The 21,815-nt window shown below is 48.6% G+C and overlaps 1 protein-coding gene across 2 annotated transcripts in view; it reads left to right on the top strand.

Moving 5' to 3' along the window:
• Positions 1–1,781: 1,781 nt before the first annotated feature.
• TCTN1 (tectonic family member 1) overlaps positions 1,782–21,815 on the top strand; it is a 98,644-nt gene continuing 78,610 nt past the window's right edge. For both annotated transcript variants that reach the window (XM_069755130.1, XM_069755123.1), the window contains exons 1-2: positions 1,782–2,228; positions 8,308–8,428. In XM_069755130.1, coding sequence (XP_069611231.1) covers positions 1,811–2,228; positions 8,308–8,428 — 539 coding nt within the window. In that variant the 5' untranslated portion in view covers positions 1,782–1,810. The remainder of the gene's footprint in view (positions 2,229–8,307; positions 8,429–21,815) is intronic.

Here is a 21,815-nt window from a genome sequence, read left to right as displayed (position 1 = left end):
ACCTGTCCTCCATGTGTAGTGTGGGGACTGTCACTCCCTCCCTGTCCTCCATGTGTAGTGTGGGCTCTGTCACTCTCTACCTCTCATCCATGTGTAGTGTGGGCTCTGTCACTCTCTACCTCTCCTCCATGTATAGTGTGGGATCTGTCCCTCTCTACCTCTCCTCCATGTGTAGTGTGGGATCTGTCCCTCTCTACCTCTCCACCATGTGTAGTGTGGGATCTGTCCCTCTCTACCTCTCCTCCATGTGTAGTGTGGGGTCTGTCACTCCCTGCCTGCCCTCCATCTATAGTGTGGGGTCTGTCACTCTCTACCTGCCCTCCATGTGTAGTGTGGGCTCTGTCCCTCTCTACCTCTCCGCCATGTGTAGTGTGGGATCTGTCCCTCTCTACCTCTCCGCCATGTGTAGTGTGGGGACTGTCACTCCCTCCCTGTCCTCCATGTGTAGTGTGGGCTCTGTCACTCTCTACCTCTCCTCCATGTGTAGTGTGGGCTCTGTCACTCTCTACCTCTCCTCCATGTGTAGTGTGGGCTCTGTCACTCTCTACCTCTCCTCCATGTGTAGTGTGCGGTCTGTCACTCTCTACCTCTCCTCCATGTGTAGTGTGGGATCTGTCACTCTCTACCTGTCCTCCATGTGTAGTGTGGGCTCTGTCACTCTCTACCTGTCCTCCATGTGTAGTGTGCGGTCTGTCACTCTCTACCTCTCCGCCATGTGTCGTCTGTCACTCTCTACCTCTCCTCCATGTGTAGTGTGGGATCTGTCACTCTCTACCTCTCCGCCATGTGTCGTGTGGGGTCTGTCACTCTCTACCTCTCCTCCATGTGTAATGTGGGGTCTGTCACTCTCTACCTCTCCTCCATGTGTAGTGTGCGGTCTGTCACTCTCTACCTCTCCGCCATGTGTCGTGTGCGGTCTGTCACTCTCTACCTCTCCTCCATGTGTAGTGTGCGGTCTGTCACTCTCTACCTCTCCTCCATGTGTCGTGTGGGGTCTGTCACTCTCCACCTCTCCTCCATGTGTCGTGTGGGGTCTGTCACTCTCTACCTCTCCTCCATGTGTAGTGTGGGGTCTGTCACTCTCTACCTCTCCTCCATGTGTAGTGTGGGGTCTGTCACTCTCTACCTCTCCTCCATGTGTAGTGTGGGGTCTGTCACTCTCTACCTCTCCTCCATGTGTAGTGTGGGGTCTGTCACTCTCTACCTCTCCGCCATGTGTCGTGTGCGGTCTGTCACTCTCTACCTCTCCTCCATGTGTAGTGTGCGGTCTGTCACTCTCTACCTCTCCTCCATGTGTAGTGTGGGGTCTGTCACTCTCTACCTCTCCTCCATGTGTAGTGTGGGGTCTGTCACTCTCTACCTCTCCGCCATGTGTCGTGTGCGGTCTGTCACTCTCTACCTCTCCTCCATGTGTAGTGTGCGGTCTGTCACTCTCTACCTCTCCTCCATGTGTAGTGTGGGGTCTGTCACTCTCTACCTCTCCTCCATGTGTAGTATGGGGTCTGTCACTCTCTGTCCAAGAAGCTGTGCATTTCTGCGGGCACATAATGGGTGATGGTACCTACATCTGACACTATAAGAGATGAGGATATTTGTAAAGAGTAAAATATCTTATAGAAGGGAGTTATTGATCATTCTGTTACTCGGGGAAGTGAAGGCTGCCGCCGGATGGCGCTGCACGTTGCTGTAGGAGGCCTGGGGTTTTCTATCTTGTTCCTACAGATTATCCATTATCCTGAGGAGCAGGAAGGATTTAACCGTCACTTCCTGGATCGTTGTTGTTTATAGCAACGCAGGACAGGTCGCCGCCATGGCCGTATGTCAGCGCTATGTGGTGGGGCTGCTGGTGGCAGCGGTGTGCGGGGCGGCGGCCTCTGCTACTGAGCGTCCGGCTGCTGACAACGGGACGGAGCTGGGCGACCTGCTGGGCAGTGACACTATGGAGGGACCGGCGGGGGCTCCCACCTCTGTGCCGGGCACCGGAGAGTACGATCCTGAGTCCGGTACCGGAGATTATACCGACGCTGAGCCCGGCACCGGAGAGTACAGTCTTCAGCCTGGCACCGCAGCCTATACCAGTCCTGCGCCCGGCACCGGAGAGCACAGTGAGCCTGTGCCCTGGGACCCGCGCTCGGAGGCACCAGGAGATCTGACCTCCATGTCGTCCCCCCCGGTGACTGTCCCTGAGCTCCCGCAGCCCCGCTCCATCCGGCCCCTGGAGACCCCCAGTGAGTGGATCCGTCACATCTTTTCTGTTTGTTGTTGTGAATGTCGCCAGTACATGTGGATACTCCCATTTCCTTTCTGCCCCCATCCCCCCCTCAGATTTCTGCCCCCTATAATATCCTCAGATTTCTGCCCCCATAATGTCCTGGTTTCTGCCCCCATCCCCCCTTCCCGGGTGCAGTTGCATGTGGTGGAGAAATCTGAGGAAAATATGGGGGGCGGGGAGGCAGAAGAAATCTGAGCACATTATGGGGGCAGAAATCAGGACATTGCACCCATCCAGCCCCCTGGCCTTGCTTCAGTCCTCACACAGTTTTCTCCCCTTGCCCTGCTTCCTCCCTATCCTTGCTACCTTGTGTGACGTCTGCTGCCAAATAGCGTCCCCTCCGACCAAAACCATCCCTTCCTAGCTGGGTACTTAGCAGCCCCCTTAAATTTCCCTTCGGTGTCTTGAGCTCCAGCCTCCATTACCCAGCCGTCTGGAGCTGGAGCACTTACCACAAACTACAAGGCTGCCTGTGAAGAGCCGGCGAGTGACATCAGCAGCGTGATCATGTGACCTGACACGCTGCTGGCGTTTCACTGATGCGGAAGTGCCGGCGGTGGTCAGGGCTTAGATCAAGGGTACTAGCGTCCTTGGGAACCGACACGCAGCACTTTCTCTGAGCCGGCTGTCAATTTGTCCTCCATGTGTAGGGGAATGACAGACCCGCACTACACACGGAGGACAGGCAGGGAGTGACAGACCCCACACTACACACGGAGGACAGGCAGGGAGTGACAGACCCCACACTACACATGGAGGGCAGGCAGGGAGTGACAGACCCCACACTACACATGGAGGACAGGCAGGGAGTGACAGACCCCACACTACACATGGAGGACAGGCAGGGAGTGACAGACCCCACACTACACATGGAGGGCAGGCAGGGAGTGACAGACCCCACACTACACATGGAGGGCAGGCAGGGAGTGACAGACCCCACACTACACATGGAGGGCAGGCAGGGAGTGACAGACCCCACACTACACATGGAGGGCAGGCAGGGAGTGACAGACCCCACACTACACATGGAGGGCAGGCAGGGAGTGACAGACCCCACACTACACACGGAGGGCAGGCAGGGAGTGACAGACCCCACACTACACATGGAGGACAGGCAGGGAGTGACAGACTCCGCACTACACATGGAGGACAGGTAGGGAGTGACAGACCCCACACTACACATGGAGGACAGGCAGGGAGTGACAGACCCCACACTACACATGGAGGACAGGCAGGGAGTGACAGACTCCGCACTACACATGGAGGACAGGTAGGGAGTGACAGACCCCACACTACACATGGAGGACAGGTAGGGAGTGACAGACCCCACACTACACATGGAGGACAGGCAGGGAGTGACAGACCCCACACTACACATGGAGGACAGGCAGGGAGTGACAGACCCCACACTACACATGGAGGACAGGCAGGGAGTGACAGACCCCACACTACACATGGAGGGCAGGCAGGGAGTGACAGACCCCACACTACACATGGAGGGCAGGCAGGGAGTGACAGACCCCACACTACACATGGAGGGCAGGCAGGGAGTGACAGACCACGCATTACACATGGAGGGCAGGCAGGGAGTGACAGACTCCGCACTACACATGGAGAGCAGGCAGGGAGTGACAGACCCCACACTACACATGCAGGACAGGTAGAGAGTGACAGACCACGCATTACACATGGAGGGCAGGCAGGGAGTGACAAACTCCGTACCACACATGGAGGGCAGGCAGGGAGTGACAGACTCCGCACTACACATGGAGAGCAGGCAGAGAGTGACAGACCCCACACTACACATGGAGGACAGGTAGGGAGTGACAGACCCCACACTACACATGGAGGACAGGCAGGGAGTGACAGACCCCACACTACACATGGAGGACAGGCAGGGAGTGACAGACCCCACACTACACATGGAGGACAGGCAGGGAGTGACAGACTCCGCACTACACATGGAGGACAGGTAGGGAGTGACAGACACCGCACTACACATGGAGGACAGGTAGGGAGTGACAGACCCCACACTACACATGGAGGACAGGCAGGGAGTGACAGACCCCACACTACACATGGAGGACAGGCAGGGAGTGACAGACCCCACACTACACATGGAGGACAGGCAGGGAGTGACAGACCCCACACTACACATGGAGGGCAGGCAGGGAGTGACAGACCCCACACTACACATGGTGGGCAGGCAGGGAGTGACAGACCCCACACTACACATGGAGGGCAGGCAGGGAGTGACAGACCCCACACTACACATGGAGGGCAGGCAGGGAGTGACAGACCACGCATTACACATGGAGGGCAGGCAGGGAGTGACAGACTCCGCACTACACATGGAGAGCAGGCAGGGAGTGACAGACCCCACACTACACATGCAGGACAGGTAGAGAGTGACAGACCACGCATTACACATGGAGGGCAGGCAGGGAGTGACAGACTCCGTACCACACATGGAGGGCAGGCAGGGAGTGACAGACTCCGCACTACACATGGAGAGCAGGCAGGGAGTGACAGACTCCGCACTACACATGGAGGACAGGTAGAGAGTGACAGACTCCGCACTACACATGGAGGGCAGGCAGGGAGTGACAGACTCCTCACTACACATGCAGGACAGGTAGAGAGTGACAGACTCCGCACTACACATGGAGGGCAGGCAGGGAGTGACAGACTCCGCACTACACATGGAGGGCAGGCAGGGAGTGACAGACTCCGCACTACACATGGAGGGCAGGCAGGGAGTGACAGACCGCACACTACACATGGAGGGCAGGCAGGGAGTGACAGACTCCGCACTACACATGGAGGGCAGGCAGGTAGTGACAGACTCTGCACTACACATGGAGGACAGGTAGAGAGTGACAGACTCCGCACTACACATGGAGAGCAGGCAGGGAGTGACAGACTGCACACTACACATGGAGGGCAGGCAGGGAGTGACAGACTCCACACTACACATGGAGGACAGGCAGAGAGTGACAGACTCCACACTACACATGGAGGACAGGTAGACAGTGACAGACTCCGCACTACACATGGAGGGCAGTCAGGGAGTGACAGACTCCGCACTACACATGGAGAGCAGGTAGGGAGTGACAGACCACGCATTACACATGGAGGACAGGTAGGGAGTGACAGACCACGCACTACACATGGAGGAGAGGTAGAGAGTGACAGACTCCACACTACACATGGAAAACATAAAAACCACCACAGGAGAACTAGAGTGTAATAAGTCCAAATCAATATATATATATATATATATATATATATTGGAAGTGTAGTGCAGGGTCTGTCACCCTCTACCTGTCCTCCATGTGTAATGTGGGGTCTGTCATTCCCTACCTTATATAAATAATATGCATAAATGAGATAGAAAATACAATATGAATAGCCGGAGATATGGATCGCCTTCTTCCAGATTCCAATCACTCATCATTGCAGTGTGGTAATCATCAAATGTCACTAAAAATATAAATATACAATAATTAAAAACATAGCAATAAAAAAGAAATGCGGAAAAAGCCGCACTAATTGGTACACATCAGCCGATGGACTACAGGAAAGGGACAAAAGACAGGCATTCATTAAGGCCAAAGGGTTGAATTGTATTTAATGACCAAATCCATCTCGTCTCCAGCGTAGCCAGGCGTTTGGACAAACCATCCCCACTAATATTAATTTTGAGGGCATCAATACCACGTACCCTTAATAGGGTACTATCACAATTATGGAAGTTTTTAAAGTGTCGTGGTATTGATTTCGGGGCGGAAGCGTCCATATGGCAGATCGCCGCCTGGATCCCCAAAACGTGTTCCCTGGTGCGTACCTTAAGTTGGCGCGTTGTTAATCCAACATAAATAAGGCCGCATGGGCACATGGCATAGTATACAACATATCTTGTAGTGCAAGTAATATGTTGTTTGATCTTAAATAGCCTTGTACCATCCAAATTAACAAAACTATCGCATCTACCACTCGGAACACAGCCACCCCTCATTCTGAAATTGTCCATAAAGGTAGGTATTTTCTGTCCAGCATAATGGCTGAAGACAAGATGGTCCCTCAAATTTTTGGAATGTCTAAATGACAGAGGGTTTTGATGGAATAAATGTACTAATAATGGGATCAACCCTAAGAATTGGCCAAGCCCCGTGTAAAATAGAACCTCACTGTTTGATCAACCCTAGATCTACATTTAGACTCAGTGTTATATAATAATTCATGTCGGGAGGCATGTTTGGCTCGATGGTAAGCTGTCTTAATCATCCTATGGCTGTACCCACGTGATAGGAAATGCTGTCTAAGTTCCTCCGCTCTAAACTCGAAGTCACTATTCGAAGAACAGATCCGACAGAGACGGAGGAATTGTCCTACCCGAACAGATCGAATCATGTGTCTTGGATGCCCAGAAGAAGCATATAACAAAGTGTTAGTAGCTGTTTCTTTTCTGAAAATATCGGTTTGCAGGAAACCCATCGGGTCTCTTAATAGTGACATCCAAGAAATCCAAAGAATCACCAAAGGTCAAATGTATATTAAGGTCATTGTTATTCAGGGTACGAATCAGTTGCTCAGGGTCAGTGGGGGTGTCCTGCCAGATGAAGAAGATATAGTCAATGTACCGCGTCCAGAAGGGTATGCGGTCCATTAACCCCTGTTCATCAGACAGGAAGATGTCCCTCTCCCACAACCCCACGAAGAGACCAGTATAGGCGGGCGCAAAGGCCGCCCCCATGGCAGTCCCATGGAGCTGTAGGTAGAAGGACCCCTTAAAAACAATAAAGTGGGTGAGAGTGAACTCTAATAGCTCCAGCAGAAGGTCCCTCATACCCATAGATAAGGAGGAAGTACCAAGGAAGTAACGTACAGCTGATAAACCATCCCTATGTTTGATGTTAGTATAGAGGGGATTCAACATCCGCCGAACCAGAAGAGTATCACCCTCCAAACACAACCCATCGACCCTGCGCAATAGATCCCCCGTATCCCTAAGAAATGAAGATGATAATCAATCCATGAAAAGCATGTATAGAGTGACAGACCAAGCACTATGCATGGAGGAAAGGTAGACAGTGAGTGACAGACCCCCCGTTCTACACATGGAGGGCAGGTAGGGAGTGACAGACCCCTGCACCAGACACGGAGGGCAGGTTTATAGTGACAGACCCCTGCATTACACATGGAGGGCAGGTAGGGAGTGACAGACCCCTGCACCAGACATGGAGGGCAATTTGACAGCCGGCTCAGAGAACGGAAGAATCTCAGTGTGGGAGCGGCAGAATCCCGCTGACGGAGAGCCTCCTCCTTGGACCGCCACATCAGGCGGCCCACTGGCGCCCCCCTGTCGGCTGCGCCCGGGGCACATGCCTCGGCTGCCCCCCCCTTCCCTGGATACGTCACTGCCGTCACCAGACACCCTCTAGCAGTCCATGGCATCCGTTTAAGGCCAGGATCACACTAGCGAATGTTCTCGTGCGGGAGGATCGGGACGATTGTGCACATGACACTTGGCTCAAACTCTGCCAGCGAGAATCGCCGCACGGGTGCGGAGGGGACGGCACAAGTAATTTCTCCTCTCTTGCCGGTGACCGCGGAAATTGGACTGCACTCTGAGGACATCCGAGTGCAGTCTGATGTTTCACGCTTACCCATAGACTTGTATGGGTGTGAGTGAGCCGATTCTCACAGCCACTCGCTGCATGCTGGATCGGCATGAGAAAATAATGGCAGATCTGCGCTGCCCCATAGTATAACACTATGAAACCTCATATAGCACTCAGTCGTGTTATACAGCAGTGTGAACGAGCCCATAACCATGTGAAAGTAAAAGGGATCTGTCATGATAATAGGGCAAAACTCCAGAGGAGCCACGCTGCTGAATGCATGGAACGTAAATCCATTTACTGACAGCAAGCGGACGTCTTGTGACCTTGCTCCACAAACTGCACTAACAACTTGCCTCCTTTGTCACCCTTATAACGCCCATTTCTGACCACTGATTGTGTCCCCCTCAGTCTCCAGCCTGTGTGTTTGTGACCTGCTGGTGGGTGCCTGCGATGTGAACTGCTGCTGCGATCCTGACTGCAGCGCCGCTGACTTCAGTGTCTTCTCCGGATGCTCCGTCCCGGTCGTAACGTAAGTAAGAGACACCGATGGGTTAAATGATCTGTTCCTGTCCTGACTGCTGAGCTGTGTGGAGCAGCGCTGACATTGCTCTGGATTGTTATTTTAGTAGGATAAATATCGTCCTCTTGGCCGCCTGCCATGGTGAATGGTAGTATTATGTATATATCATTATTATTCACCCTGGATAGTAAGGGACGAGCCGTAAGGTTATGTAAATGGAGGAAGTGTCGGGTGTCACCGAGATCTGGAAATGATCAGATTTTCAAGCACCCAGATCTGTGACATAAACGAGGGGCAGAAAATTCAGATTGACAGCACATTTTGTTTAGACACATGAAACCTCAATAATTGGATAAGTGTTGAGGGATGATTGTATGATGCGTAGCAGTTGTCACCACTTGTCATAAACAGAGCGACCTTGGTATATCACTCCGGCAGATCGCGGCCCCGTGTATGGTGAGATGTCAGCGCTGATCCTTGTTGTTGGCTCAGTAGTTGGGAGAACAACAATGAATTGGAGAGACAGCAAGAAGTGCACAGAGGCATGGATGGATGGTCAAATTAGGCTAATGGTGTGGTGCTGAACGGATCACTATACAAGAGAAATTAGCACAAACCATCAGAAGGTGTTGGCACGTCATAGGACTGCAGTGGATGTGTATTGCTCTGTTCTATCAGTCCAGGATGAGCAGATATAATATTTAGCGAAGCCCCTCACAATGCCCCTGCTCCACAGCGAAGGCCAGCACTGTGTCTCCACGGGCAGCGCTGCACCATGGGCACTGGTGGAATCCAGCATGACAGGGCTGCTGGAGAACATCACGGCAGAGACGTCCCTCCCAACACATTCATTCCACAGTTTTCGGGAGAGGAGGAACAAACTTTTATTAAGGCTCACTTTACTGCAGGGGTGTCAAACTGCATTCCTCGAGGGCCGCAAACAGGTCATGTTTTCAGGATTTCCAGTTTTAACCCCTTCAAGACCCAGCCTATTTTGACCTTAAAGACCTTGCCGTTTTTTGCAATTCTGACCAGTGTCCCTTTATGAGGTAATAACTCAGGAACGCTTCAACGGATCCTAGCGGTTCTGAGATTGTTTTTTCGTGACATATTGGGCTTCATGTTAGTGGTAAATTTAGGTCAATAAATTCTGCATTTATTTGTGATAAACACGGAAATTTAGCAAAAATTTTGAAAATTTCGCAATTTTCACATTTTGAATTTTTATTCTGTTAAACCAGAGAGATATGTGACACAAAATAGTTAATAAATAACATTTCCCACATGTTTACTTTACATCAGCACAATTTTGGAAACAAAATTTTTTTTTGTTAGGAAGTTATAAGGGTTAAAATTCGACCAGCGATTTGTCATTTTTACAACGAAATTTACAAAACCATTTTTTTTAGGGACCACCTCACATTTGAAGTCAGTTTGAGGGGTCTATATGGCTGAAAATACCCAAAAGTGACACCATTCTAAAAACTGCACCCCTCAAGGTACTCAAAACCACATTCAAGAAGTTTATTAACCCTTCAGGTGCTTCACAGCAGCAGAAGCAACATGGAAGGAAAAAATGAACATTTAACTTTTTAGTCACAAAAATTATCTTTTAGCAACAATTTTTTTATTTTCCCAATGGTAAAAGGAGAAACTGAACCACGAAAGTTGTTGTCCAATTTGTCCTGAGTACGCTGATACCTCATATGTGGGGGTAAACCACTGTTTTGGCGCACGGCAGGGCTTGGAAGGGAAGGAGCGCCATTTGACTTTTTGAATCAAAAATTGGCTCCACTCTTTAGCGGACACCATGTCACGTTTGGAGAGCCCCCGTGTGCCTAAAAATTGGAGCTCCCCCACAAGTGACCCCATTTTGGAAACTAGACGCCCCAAGGAACTTATCTAGATGCATAGTGAGCACTTTGAACCCCCAGGTGCTTCACAAATTGATCCGTAAAAATGAAAAAGTACTTTTTTTTCACAAAAAAATTCTTTTCGCCTCAATTTTTTCATTTTCACATGGGCAGTAGGATAAAATGGATCATAAAATTTGTTGGGCAATTTCTCTCGAGTACGCCGATACCTCATATGTGGGGGTAAACCACTGTTTGGGCACTCGGCAGGGCTCGGAAGAGAAGGCGCGCCATTTGACTTTTTGAATGGAAAATTAGCTCCAATTGTTAGCGGACACCATGTCGCGTTTGGAGAGCCCCTGTGTGCCTAAACATTGGAGCTCCCGCACAAGTGACCCCATTTTGGAAACTAGACCCGCCAAGGAACTTATCTAGATGCATATTGAGCACTTTAAACCCCCAGGTGCTTCACAGAAGTTTATAACGCAGAGCCATGAAAATAAAAAATAATTTTTCTTTCCTCAAAAATGATTTTTTAGCCTGGAATTTCCTATTTTGCCAAGGATAATAGGAGAAATTGGACCCCAAATATTGTTGTCCAGTTTGTCCTGAGTACGCTGATACCCCATATGTGGGGGTAAACCACTGTTTGGGCGCACGGCAGGGCTCGGAAGGGATGGCACGCCATTTGGCTTTTTAAATGGAAAATTAGCTCCAATCATTAGCGGACACCATGTCACGTTTGGAGAGCCCCTGTGTGCCTAAACATTGGAGATCCCCCAGAAATGACACCATTTTAGAAACTAGACCCCCAAAGGAACTAATCTAGATGTGTGGTGAGGACTTTGAACCCCCAAGTGCTTCACAGAAGTTTATAACGCAGAGCCATGAAAATAAAAAAAAAATTATTTTCTCAAAAATGATCTTTTAGCCTGCAATTTTTTATTTTCCCAAGGGTAACAGGAGAAATTTGACCCCAAAAGTTGTTGTCCAGTTTCTCCTGAGTACGCTGATACCCCATATGTGGGGGTAAATCACTGTTTGGGCACATGCCGGGGCTCGGAAGTGAAGTAGTGACGTTTTGAAATGCAGACTTTGATGGAATGCTCTGTGGGCGTCACGTTGCGTTTGCAGAGCCCCTGATGTGGCTTAACAGTAGAAACCCCCCACAAGTGACCCCATTTTGGAAACTAGACCCCCAAAGGAACTTATCTAGATGTGTGGTGAGCACTTTGAACCCCCAAGTGCTTCATAGAAGTTTATAATGCAGAGCCGTGAAAATAATAAATACGTTTTCTTTCCTCAAAAATAATTATTTAGCCCAGAATTTTTTAATTTTCCCAAGGGTAACAGGAGAAATTTGACCCCAATATTTGTTGTCCAGTTTCTCCTGAGTACGGTGATACCCCATATGTGGGGGTAAACTACTGTTTGGGCACATGCCGGGGCTTGGAATTGAAGTAGTGACGTTTTGAAATGCAGACTTTGATGGAATGCTCTGCGGGCGTCACGTTGCGTTTGCAGAGCCCCTGATGTGCCTAAACAGTAGAAACCCCCCACAAGTGACCCCATTTTGGAAACTAGACCCTGAAAGGAACTTATCTAGATGTGTGGTGAGCACTTTGAACCCCCAAGTGCTTCATAGAAGTTTATAATGCAGAGCCGTGAAAATAATAAATACGTTTTCTTTCCTCAAAAATAATTATTTAGCCCAGAATTTTTTATTTTCCCAAGGGTTACAGGAGAAATTGGACCCCAAAAGTTGTTGTCCAGTTTCTCCTGAGTACGCTGATACCCCATATGTGGGGGTAAACCACTGTTTGGGCACACGTCGGGGCTCAGAAGGGAAGTAGTGACTTTTGAAATGCAGACTTTGATGGAATGGTCTGCGGGTGTCACGTTGCGTTTGCAGAGCCCCTGGTGTGCCTAAACAGTAGAAACCCCCCACAAGTGACCCCATTTTAGAAACTAGACCCCCCAAGGAACTTATCTAGATATGTGGTGAGCACTTTGAACCCCCAAGTGCTTCACAGACGTTTACAACGCAGAGCCGTGAAAATAAAAAATCATTTTTCTTTCCTCAAAAATTATGTTTTAGCAAGCATTTTTTTAGATTCACAAGGGTAACAGGAGAAATTGGACCCGAGTAATTGTTGCGCAGTTTGTCCTGAGTATGCTGGTACCCCATATGTGGGGGTAAACCACTGTTTGGGCACACGTCAGGGCTCGGAAGTGAGGGAGCACCATTTGACTTTTTGAATACGAGATTGGCTGGAATCAATGGTGGCGCCATGTTGCGTTTGGAGACCCCTGATGTGCCTAAACAGTGGTAACCCCTCAATTCTAACTCCAACACTAACCCCAACACACCCCTAACCCTAATCCCAACTGTAGCCATAATCCTAATCACAACCCTAACCCCAACACACCCCTAACCACAACACTAACCCCAACACACCCCTAACCCTAACCACAACCCTAATTCCAACCCTAACCCTAAGGCTATGTGCCCACGTTGCGGATTCGTGTGAGATATTTCCGCACCATTTTTGAAAAATCTGCGGGTAAAAGGCACTGTGTTTTACCTGCGGATTTTCCGCGGATTTCCAGTGTTTTTTGTGCGGATTTCACCTGCGGATTCCTATTGAGGAACAGGTGTAAAACGCTGCGGAATCCGCACAAAGAATTGACATGCTGCGGAAAATACAACGCAGCGTTTCCGCGCGGTATTTTCCGCACCATGGGCACAGCGGATTTGGTTTTTCATATGTTTACATGGTACTGTAAACCTGATTGAACACTGCTGCGAATCCGCAGCCAAATCCGCACCGTGTGCACATAGCCTAATTCTAAAGGTATGTGCACACGCTGCGGAAAACGCTGCGGATCCGCAGCAGTTTCCCATGAGTGTACAGTTCAATGTAAACCTATGGGAAACAAAAATCGCTGTACACATGCTGCGGAAAAACTGCACGGAAACGCAGCGGTTTACATTCCGCAGCATGTCACTTCTTTGTGCGGATTCCGCAGCGGTTTTACAACTGCTCCAATAGAAAATCGCAATTGTAAAACCGCAGTGAAATGCGCAGAAAAAAACGCGGTAAATCCGCCATAAATCCGCAGCGGTTTAGCACTGCGGATTTATCAAATCCGCAGCGGAAAAATCCGCAGAGGACCAGAATACGTGTGCACATTCCTAACCCTAACCCTAGCCCTAACCCTACCCCTAACCCTACCCCTAACCCTAACCCTAGCCCTACCCCTAACCCTACCCCTAACCCTAACCCTACCCCTAACCCTAACCCTATTCTAACATTAGGGGGGTGACAAAGGGGGGGGGGTCATTTATTATTTTTTTTATTTTGATCACTGAGATAGATTATATCTCAGTGATCAAAATGCACTTTGGAACGAATCTGCCGGCCGGCAGATTCGGCGGGCGCACTGCGCATGCGCCCGCCATTTTGGAAGATGGCGGCGCCCGGGAGAAGACGGACGGGACCACGGCTGGATCGGTAAGTATGATAGGGTGGGGGGGACCACGGGGGGGGGGATCGGAGCACGGGGGGGGAATCGGAGCGCGGGAGGGGTGGAACGGAGCGCGGGGGGCGTGGAACGGAGCACGGGGGGGCTGGAATGGAGCACGGGGGGGTGGAACGGAGCACGGGGGGGTGGATCGGAGCGCAGGGGGGGTGATTGGAGCACGGGGGGAGCGGACACGAGCACGGGGGGGAGCGGAGCACAGGGCGGAGGGGAGCCGGAGCAGTGTACCGGCCAGATCGGGGGGGTGGGGGGGCGATCGGAGGGGTGGGGTGGGGGCACACTAGTATTTCCAGCCATGGCCGATGATATTTCAGCATCGGCCATGGCTGGATTGTAATATTTCACCCGTTATAATGGGTGAAATATTACAAATCGCTCTGATTGGCAGTTTCACTTTCAACAGCCAATCAGAGCGATCGTAGCCACGAGGGAGTGAAGCCACCCCCCCTGGGCTACACTACCACTCCCCCTGTCCCTGCAGATCGGGTGAAATGGGAGTTAACCCTTTCACCCGATCTGCAGGGACGCGATCTTTCCATGACGCCGCATAGGCGTCATGGGTCGGATTGGCACCGACTTTCATGTCGCCTACGTGGCGTCAAAGGTCGGGAAGGGGTTAAAGGGAACCTGTCATCAGGATTTTGCTTAATAAACTACATACACTGTCAGGTTGGCGCTGTTATACTGATTACAATGATACCTGGGTTGATGAAATCCGTCTTGTGGTTGTTTTTTTAATCTTTTTCAGTTTTTAATTATTCTTGTGCTCCGGGCGGCCTTTTGGGGGGCCTTTATGTGGTGCTCTGGTCTCATCTTCATCATTGTCACTTGTGACAGGTCTCTGAACCATCAGTGAGCTGCCTCCTATCTTAAATTCTGCACTTGCGCAGTTCATATTGTGGTCGGTAAAGGGGAAAAAAAGTACTGTATTTTTCTGACCATTAGACGCACCTTTTTCCCTCCAAATTTGGGAGGAAAGTGTGGGTGCGTCTTATGGTAGGGATGTAGCATGTTGGGAGGGGGGCAGCAGTGAGTTGGATCCCACTGTTATCCCACTTCAGGATGTCCCTGCTGCCTGAATCAGTGCTGGGGAAACCATGTGGTCCGGATGATTAAGTGCAGTGAATATTCATTAGCTACTCCCCGCCCACCTATCAGCTGAGCTGTGAGCCAGGAGAGGCAAATGAATACTGCGCTTAAGCAGGGACACACATGGCTTCCCCAGCGCTGATTCCTGCAGCAGCTGGGGAGATCCGTGTGTCCAGGGCAGGAGGAGGCAGCAGCAGCAGGGTCTGGGGGAGAGGAGATAGCTGTACCTTCCTGGGCTGGAGCTGAGTGCTGTGCAGTGTGCACAAGGAGGACCTGTGATGATGTCAGAAGTGGGCGGGCTGGAGCATCACATGGCAGCACAGAGCCCTCCCTCTTCTTGACATCATCACAGGTCCTTCAGACTCCAACACTAGAATCTGCTGGCTTCCATTACCTGTGCTGTGGAAAGACAACAAGAGGGAGGGCTCTGTGTGTGCAGTCATGGGATGCTTTTACCTCACCACAGTGGCTGGCTGCTACAATTAAGAGGTTAGTCTTTCCAAACCACAATAAAGCACTCTGCCACTTCTTTAGTGAACTATAACTCCCAGCATGTCATAGGATCTGCAGGACATGCTGGGAGTTATAGTTCTCCCATTGGATTTTAAAGCAGCACTCCAGTGTTATTTTGCAGTGCTGGAGTGGTGCTTTAAATATAAGCCCTGTGCCCCCATTATTATACTCACCCTCCAGCATCTTCATATAGTACTGTACAGACACCACACTGGTCCCGCAGCTTCCAACATAATAACATACTATTATATGTGGTGTTATTATATATAATAGTATGTTATTAAATATTTTACCACATTTTTTTGCTTCAAATATTTTTTTCCCTATTTTCCACCTCTAAAACCTGGGTGCGCCTTATAGTCCGGTGTGTCTTATAGTCCGAAAAATACGGTGACTACAGCAAAATAGCTCCGGCTCATGGGCAGTAGTATCTATTGCTTGATGAAAAAAATTATTTTCCCTCCAACAAAATGACGTGGTAGCATCTATCAATGCATGCTCGCCACCTGCAGCTGCGCAGTTTGAGATATTAGAAAAAACACCAGAAAAAGATATGCACAAACTGGGATCAACCATATACACTAAATTTTATTTTAACAAGTCTTTACTACAAAAGGCAATAAGCAAAACACACAATTAAAAGCATTTAAAACCAGAACAGACCAACCCTCCTCCTCCAGGATTAAGGTAATGTAGATAAGTATACAGATGTTACATAGGGCATGAGATCAAAAAAACAGATACATATAATCCAAAATTTGGTCACATAAGAGATCAACAATGCCCCATAAGAGAGTCCATCCAGACCCCTACTTATAGCAATTATTTAGATAAACTCTCTAGCCCCTAATAAAGCAGCAGTAATGCGAAAACAGAGCACCAAATATACACCCAACCAATATGGTGCTGCACCCTATGCCCGCACACCTGCTACACACCCAAACCTGGACAGCCAATCTCATACATCACCTAGTCTGGAAAAGATCCAGATCAATGCAGGAATAGTCCCTAGGTGGCCAAGGTACTGGACAAACAAGGAAAGGGTAATCAGAAACCCCGGTACGCGGAATAAATGTATCCCTAAGAAGGGCTGAATGTAGCGAGGGGGTAGCTGACAGGGAGAGAAAGTCCAGGAGGAGGATGACGGCCCCACGCGTTCCGACGCTACTAAGGCGTCTTCGTCAGGGGAAGGTGGTAAAGAATATGTCCCACATACGCCTTTTAAATGTACAACATTGTAAAAGATAGGTTTCACCTGTGAGGCTGCGGCGGCGTGTATCCTCAAATGCCGGCGTGTAAAGGGCGAACACTTCCGGTCATGCGTACATAGTCCCAGAGTTTTAGCATTGCTAAGCGGTCCGAAGAACTACGCAGGCGCTACGGTCTCCAAGGAGACACTCAACAACAGGGAGGGATAGATGCGCAGGCGCCGAAATAGTAGAACACAAAGGCAACTCAGACACGCGCACTGCCCGTTCCACTTTCCATTCCTTAATAAGAATAAATCACAATTAAGTGAGACCCCGTACGGGTCTTGTACAGATCTGGGAACAAGCCAGATATTAGGCGGCGCAGACTATCTAAGTGCTATCCAATGAGGTACACATTGGTTTAAATAATTAGCCAATTACCTCCCCATACACATAGTACTGTTGGACAGATGGACATGACAGAGTCCACGATGTAAGATATAGTTGCCAGCGCAGGCATATTTAAATACCAAGGAGATAATAACCACACAGTGTGCACACTGTATCAGTCGGTCAAGTGCCAAAATCTGGACAAAGCCATGTCCAAACACCGGCACATAACCTCCTGAACATTAAAGTGACGCTACGCGCCATTCCTGAGGGATACACTATTATGAAATATCAGTCATGTAGCACCCCACATACACATGAAGACTGAAAATTTACAGAATCCATGTTATAATGCAGCAAATCCTGCGCAAATGTTGTTATGTCAGAAAAGGATGAAATTTAGGCACTGTACAATAGATGTTGGAATTATCCATGGTGATACCGATAATATCGAGGCAAAAAATATAGAACACATCCGTAGTGAATGAAAAAGCGCATGACTAAAAAGGATAACAAAAAAAAAAAAAAAAATGTATATGTGTCCGAGCACCACAGTATGTGTGCTGCAATGCAGAGTTTATGCGTCTGCGTGTACAAGCCAGATATGGTGACACATACATTATTAAGCGACAAATTAATCACTATCAGTGAAATACAGGCCGGTGTAGAGTTTAACCCTTATAGCACCCCACGTACACTCTATTAATCCAAATGGCAAAACAATCGTCCAGGATCCACGATCTGAGGTAAAAAAGGTTAATACGCTCACACCATGATAATATATAAAAAAAAAAAAAAAAAGCTAAAGAAAGGTAATTACCTAAATCTGCTTATAGAAGCCAGTAAATAACAGTTCCTCATTCATCCCCCCTGGGGCCCGACTATTCAAGTTATAAATCCACTTGGACTCCCTCCTCAGGAGGTCTAATGTAATGTTGCCACCTCTTACATCAGGCCTAACTCCTTCCAAGCCCATAACCCTAAGGCTACTTGCGGATCCACCATGTTCCTGTAAAAAGTGGCCTGCTACTGACGATAGTTTTTTCCCCTTTCCTAGATCTTTCTTGGCCGTATTGATGTTAGAGAGGTGCTGTTGCACCCGACGCCTCAGCTCCTGTGTAGTGTAACCCACATACAATTTGGGACAACCACATACCAAGGCATACACCAAATATCTGGTGCGACAATTAAAATATGCTGAAGGCTCAATTCTCTTGGGAATATGTGGTAGGGTTATGCCCGTATCAGAGATCATCAGACCACAGATGCTACACCCTCCACATGGGTAGGACCCAAATATCTGGCCGTATGTACCACTCTTAATAGTGGCCCGTTTAAAATGACTCGATACTAAATCATCCTTTAGATTACGTGACCTCCTGGCCACCATCCTCGGAGTGGGGGCAAGCCAGGGGTGAAGTAGCTTTTGATCTACAGGGACAGGTTACTCCCTTCAGACAGCGACTAAAGACATCTATTGATACCTTTGAAAAAGAGGTCATTAGGGGCAAGAAACATAAGTTCCAGCGGGACAAACTGGACTTTGACAGCTTAAGGGCCTATAGATGGTCACACCGTGGTAACGGTAGGAGAAGCATGCCAACGTCACAAGGAGATAAAACACAAGTTGAACAAATTGAACCTGTCTCCAGTGATTTTTTATCAACGGATACGAGCGACCAAGAAGGCGGTGCAGGAGGGGGAGGCGCAAACGCCATCAATCTAAGATCCAGGGGCGGACCCCTCCAGGACTGGACGTTGGGTCGCAAGAGGACCACGAGGAGGAACCACAGGAAAATCTAACGCATAATGACCCAGGGGGGGATGGACCTGGTAAGTTACAGATTGTGAACTTATCATCATACTCCCTGTCGGCGGGTGAGGTTTCTTTGCTCTCCAAAGGGCTGTCTTTTTCCCCTACCAATCAGCTCAACAAATTTGAATTGACTAAAGATCTGTACCTTTTTTGTAGGCAGCTCACGTTTAAATTATTGTACCATAAACCATCTGTAATTGATACCATGCCAGAGGAGGACAGACGGGTGTTCCGGGATCTTTTAGAGCTCCTAGATGAGAACGAAGGAAATAGCGGTAAGTCGGGTAGATTTACAGGACGTATTCCGTCCCAAGCCTCTCCATCTTTTTCACTCTTTCCGGTCGTACAGATATTTTTTGAGACCGTGAGTAGAGACATTGCCAATTTAAAAATTAACAATAAGGGTTTGGGTAACCTGACCAGGGAGGAGGCCCGCTGTTTGAAGCATCTCAAAAAACAGGACTCTCTTGTGATCAAAGAGGCCGACAAAGGGGGCAACATCGTCCTCTGGCCTAAGGATCTATATGTGGTTGAAGCTAAGAGACAGCTGCTCAATACCTCTCATTACCAGGTTTTGCCTTCGGACCCTACGGATGTCTATAAGAAACACCTTGATGGATTGATCCGGACTGCCCTTGGCCTGGGGATTATTAACAAAAGGGAAAGAGACTTCTTGACCATTGAAACACCTAGGATCCCTACGTTTTATATGCTACCAAAGGTGCATAAGAGCTTGGATAACCCCCCAGGTAGGCCAATAATATCGGGGATTGGGGGATTATTTGAGAGGCCGTGTGTGTATCTGGACTATTTTTTACAGCCCCTAGTATTCTCTTTAGGGTCCTATATACGGGACTCTATGCACCTGATTGAGAGAATTGGCAAACTTGAGGTGCCAAGGGATACCTTGATTATTACACTCGATGTGGAGTCTCTCTACACGAGTATTGACCACAAATTGGGACTTGATGCAATCACCTACTTTTTGGACAAAAAATCAAGTAGGGATAGGGACCATGATTGCTTTATCCTTGATTTGTTAAAAATGGTTCTAGAAAAGAATTATTTCATATTTGATCGCTCTTTCTATAGACAGGCATCTGGCACTGCTATGGGTGCCAGATGCGCACCCTCGTATGCTAACTTGTACATGGGGTGGTGGGAGGAGACCCATGTATATCAGTTACATATGTTCCAAAGATGTGTGCTGGAGTGGCATAGGTTTATCGATGATGTTCTATTGTTGTGGACAGGAACCTTGGATGAGTGTAACAACTTCATTGATTCTCTCAACAGGAATCCCTGGAATATTAGACTGACATCAAAAGTCTCTTCCACGAGGGTTGATTTCCTGGATCTCAATATAATCTTGAGAGACAACCATATTGTCACGAGTCTTCATAGGAAGGAAACGGCGACTAATAGCCTACTTCATTATAAGAGTGCGCATCCGGTCCACCTTCGGAACAGCATACCCAAGGGGCAATTCCTAAGGGTTAAGAGGAATTGCTCTGCCAAGGAGGACTTTTTGGCAGAATCCAGAAAACTCACAGAAAGATTTCGGGACAGGGGGTACCCACACAGAGTGGTTGCACAGGCATTCCAGCATTCCCAACGCTGTGTACGTGAGGACATCCTTAAACCGAGGGAGAAAAAGACTGTACAGACTATCAACTTGATTACAGTATACCACAATCAGTGGAGGGATGTTCATGAGATCTTGAAGAAAAACTGGAACATTTTATTGACAGAACCCAAACTTCACCCCTGGCTTGCCCCCACTCCGAGGATGGTGGCCAGGAGGTCACGTAATCTAAAGGATGATTTAGTATCGAGTCATTTTAAACGGGCCACTATTAAGAGTGGTACATGCGGCCAGATATTTGGGTCCTACCCATGTGGAGGGTGTAGCATCTGTGGTCTGATGATCTCTGATACGGGCATAACCCTACCACATATTCCCAAGAGAATTGAGCCTTCAGCATATTTTAATTGTCGCACCAGATATTTGGTGTATGCCTTGGTATGTGGTTGTCCCAAATTGTATGTGGGTTACACTACACAGGAGCTGAGGCGTCGGGTGCAACAGCACCTCTCTAACATCAATACGGCCAAGAAAGATCTAGGAAAGGGGAAAAAACTATCGTCAGTAGCAGGCCACTTTTTACAGGAACATGGTGGATCCGCAAGTAGCCTTAGGGTTATGGGCTTGGAAGGAGTTAGGCCTGATGTAAGAGGTGGCAACATTACATTAGACCTCCTGAGGAGGGAGTCCAAGTGGATTTATAACTTGAATAGTCGGGCCCCAGGGGGGATGAATGAGGAACTGTTATTTACTGGCTTCTATAAGCAGATTTAGGTAATTACCTTTCTTTAGCTTTTTTTTTTTTTTTTTATATATTATCATGGTGTGAGCGTATTAACCTTTTTTACCTCAGATCGTGGATCCTGGACGATTGTTTTGCCATTTGGATTAATAGAGTGTACGTGGGGTGCTATAAGGGTTAAACTCTACACCGGCCTGTATTTCACTGATAGTGATTAATTTGTCGCTTAATAATGTATGTGTCACCATATCTGGCTTGTACACGCAGACGCATAAACTCTGCATTGCAGCACACATACTGTGGTGCTCGGACACATATACATTTTTTTTTTTTTTTTTGTTATCCTTTTTAGTCATGCGCTTTTTCATTCACTACGGATGTGTTCTATATTTTTTGCCTCGATATTATCGGTATCACCATGGATAATTCCAACATCTATTGTACAGTGCCTAAATTTCATCCTTTTCTGACATAACAACATTTGCGCAGGATTTGCTGCATTATAACATGGATTCTGTAAATTTTCAGTCTTCATGTGTATGTGGGGTGCTACATGACTGATATTTCATAATAGTGTATCCCTCAGGAATGGCGCGTAGCGTCACTTTAATGTTCAGGAGGTTATGTGCCGGTGTTTGGACATGGCTTTGTCCAGATTTTGGCACTTGACCGACT

Source organism: Ranitomeya imitator, chromosome 1 (genome assembly GCF_032444005.1).
Source record: "Ranitomeya imitator isolate aRanImi1 chromosome 1, aRanImi1.pri, whole genome shotgun sequence".
Lineage (NCBI taxonomy): Eukaryota > Metazoa > Chordata > Amphibia > Anura > Dendrobatidae > Ranitomeya > Ranitomeya imitator.
Note: the sequence above shows the minus strand (reverse complement) of the source record. Positions and strands in the feature narration are given on the sequence as shown.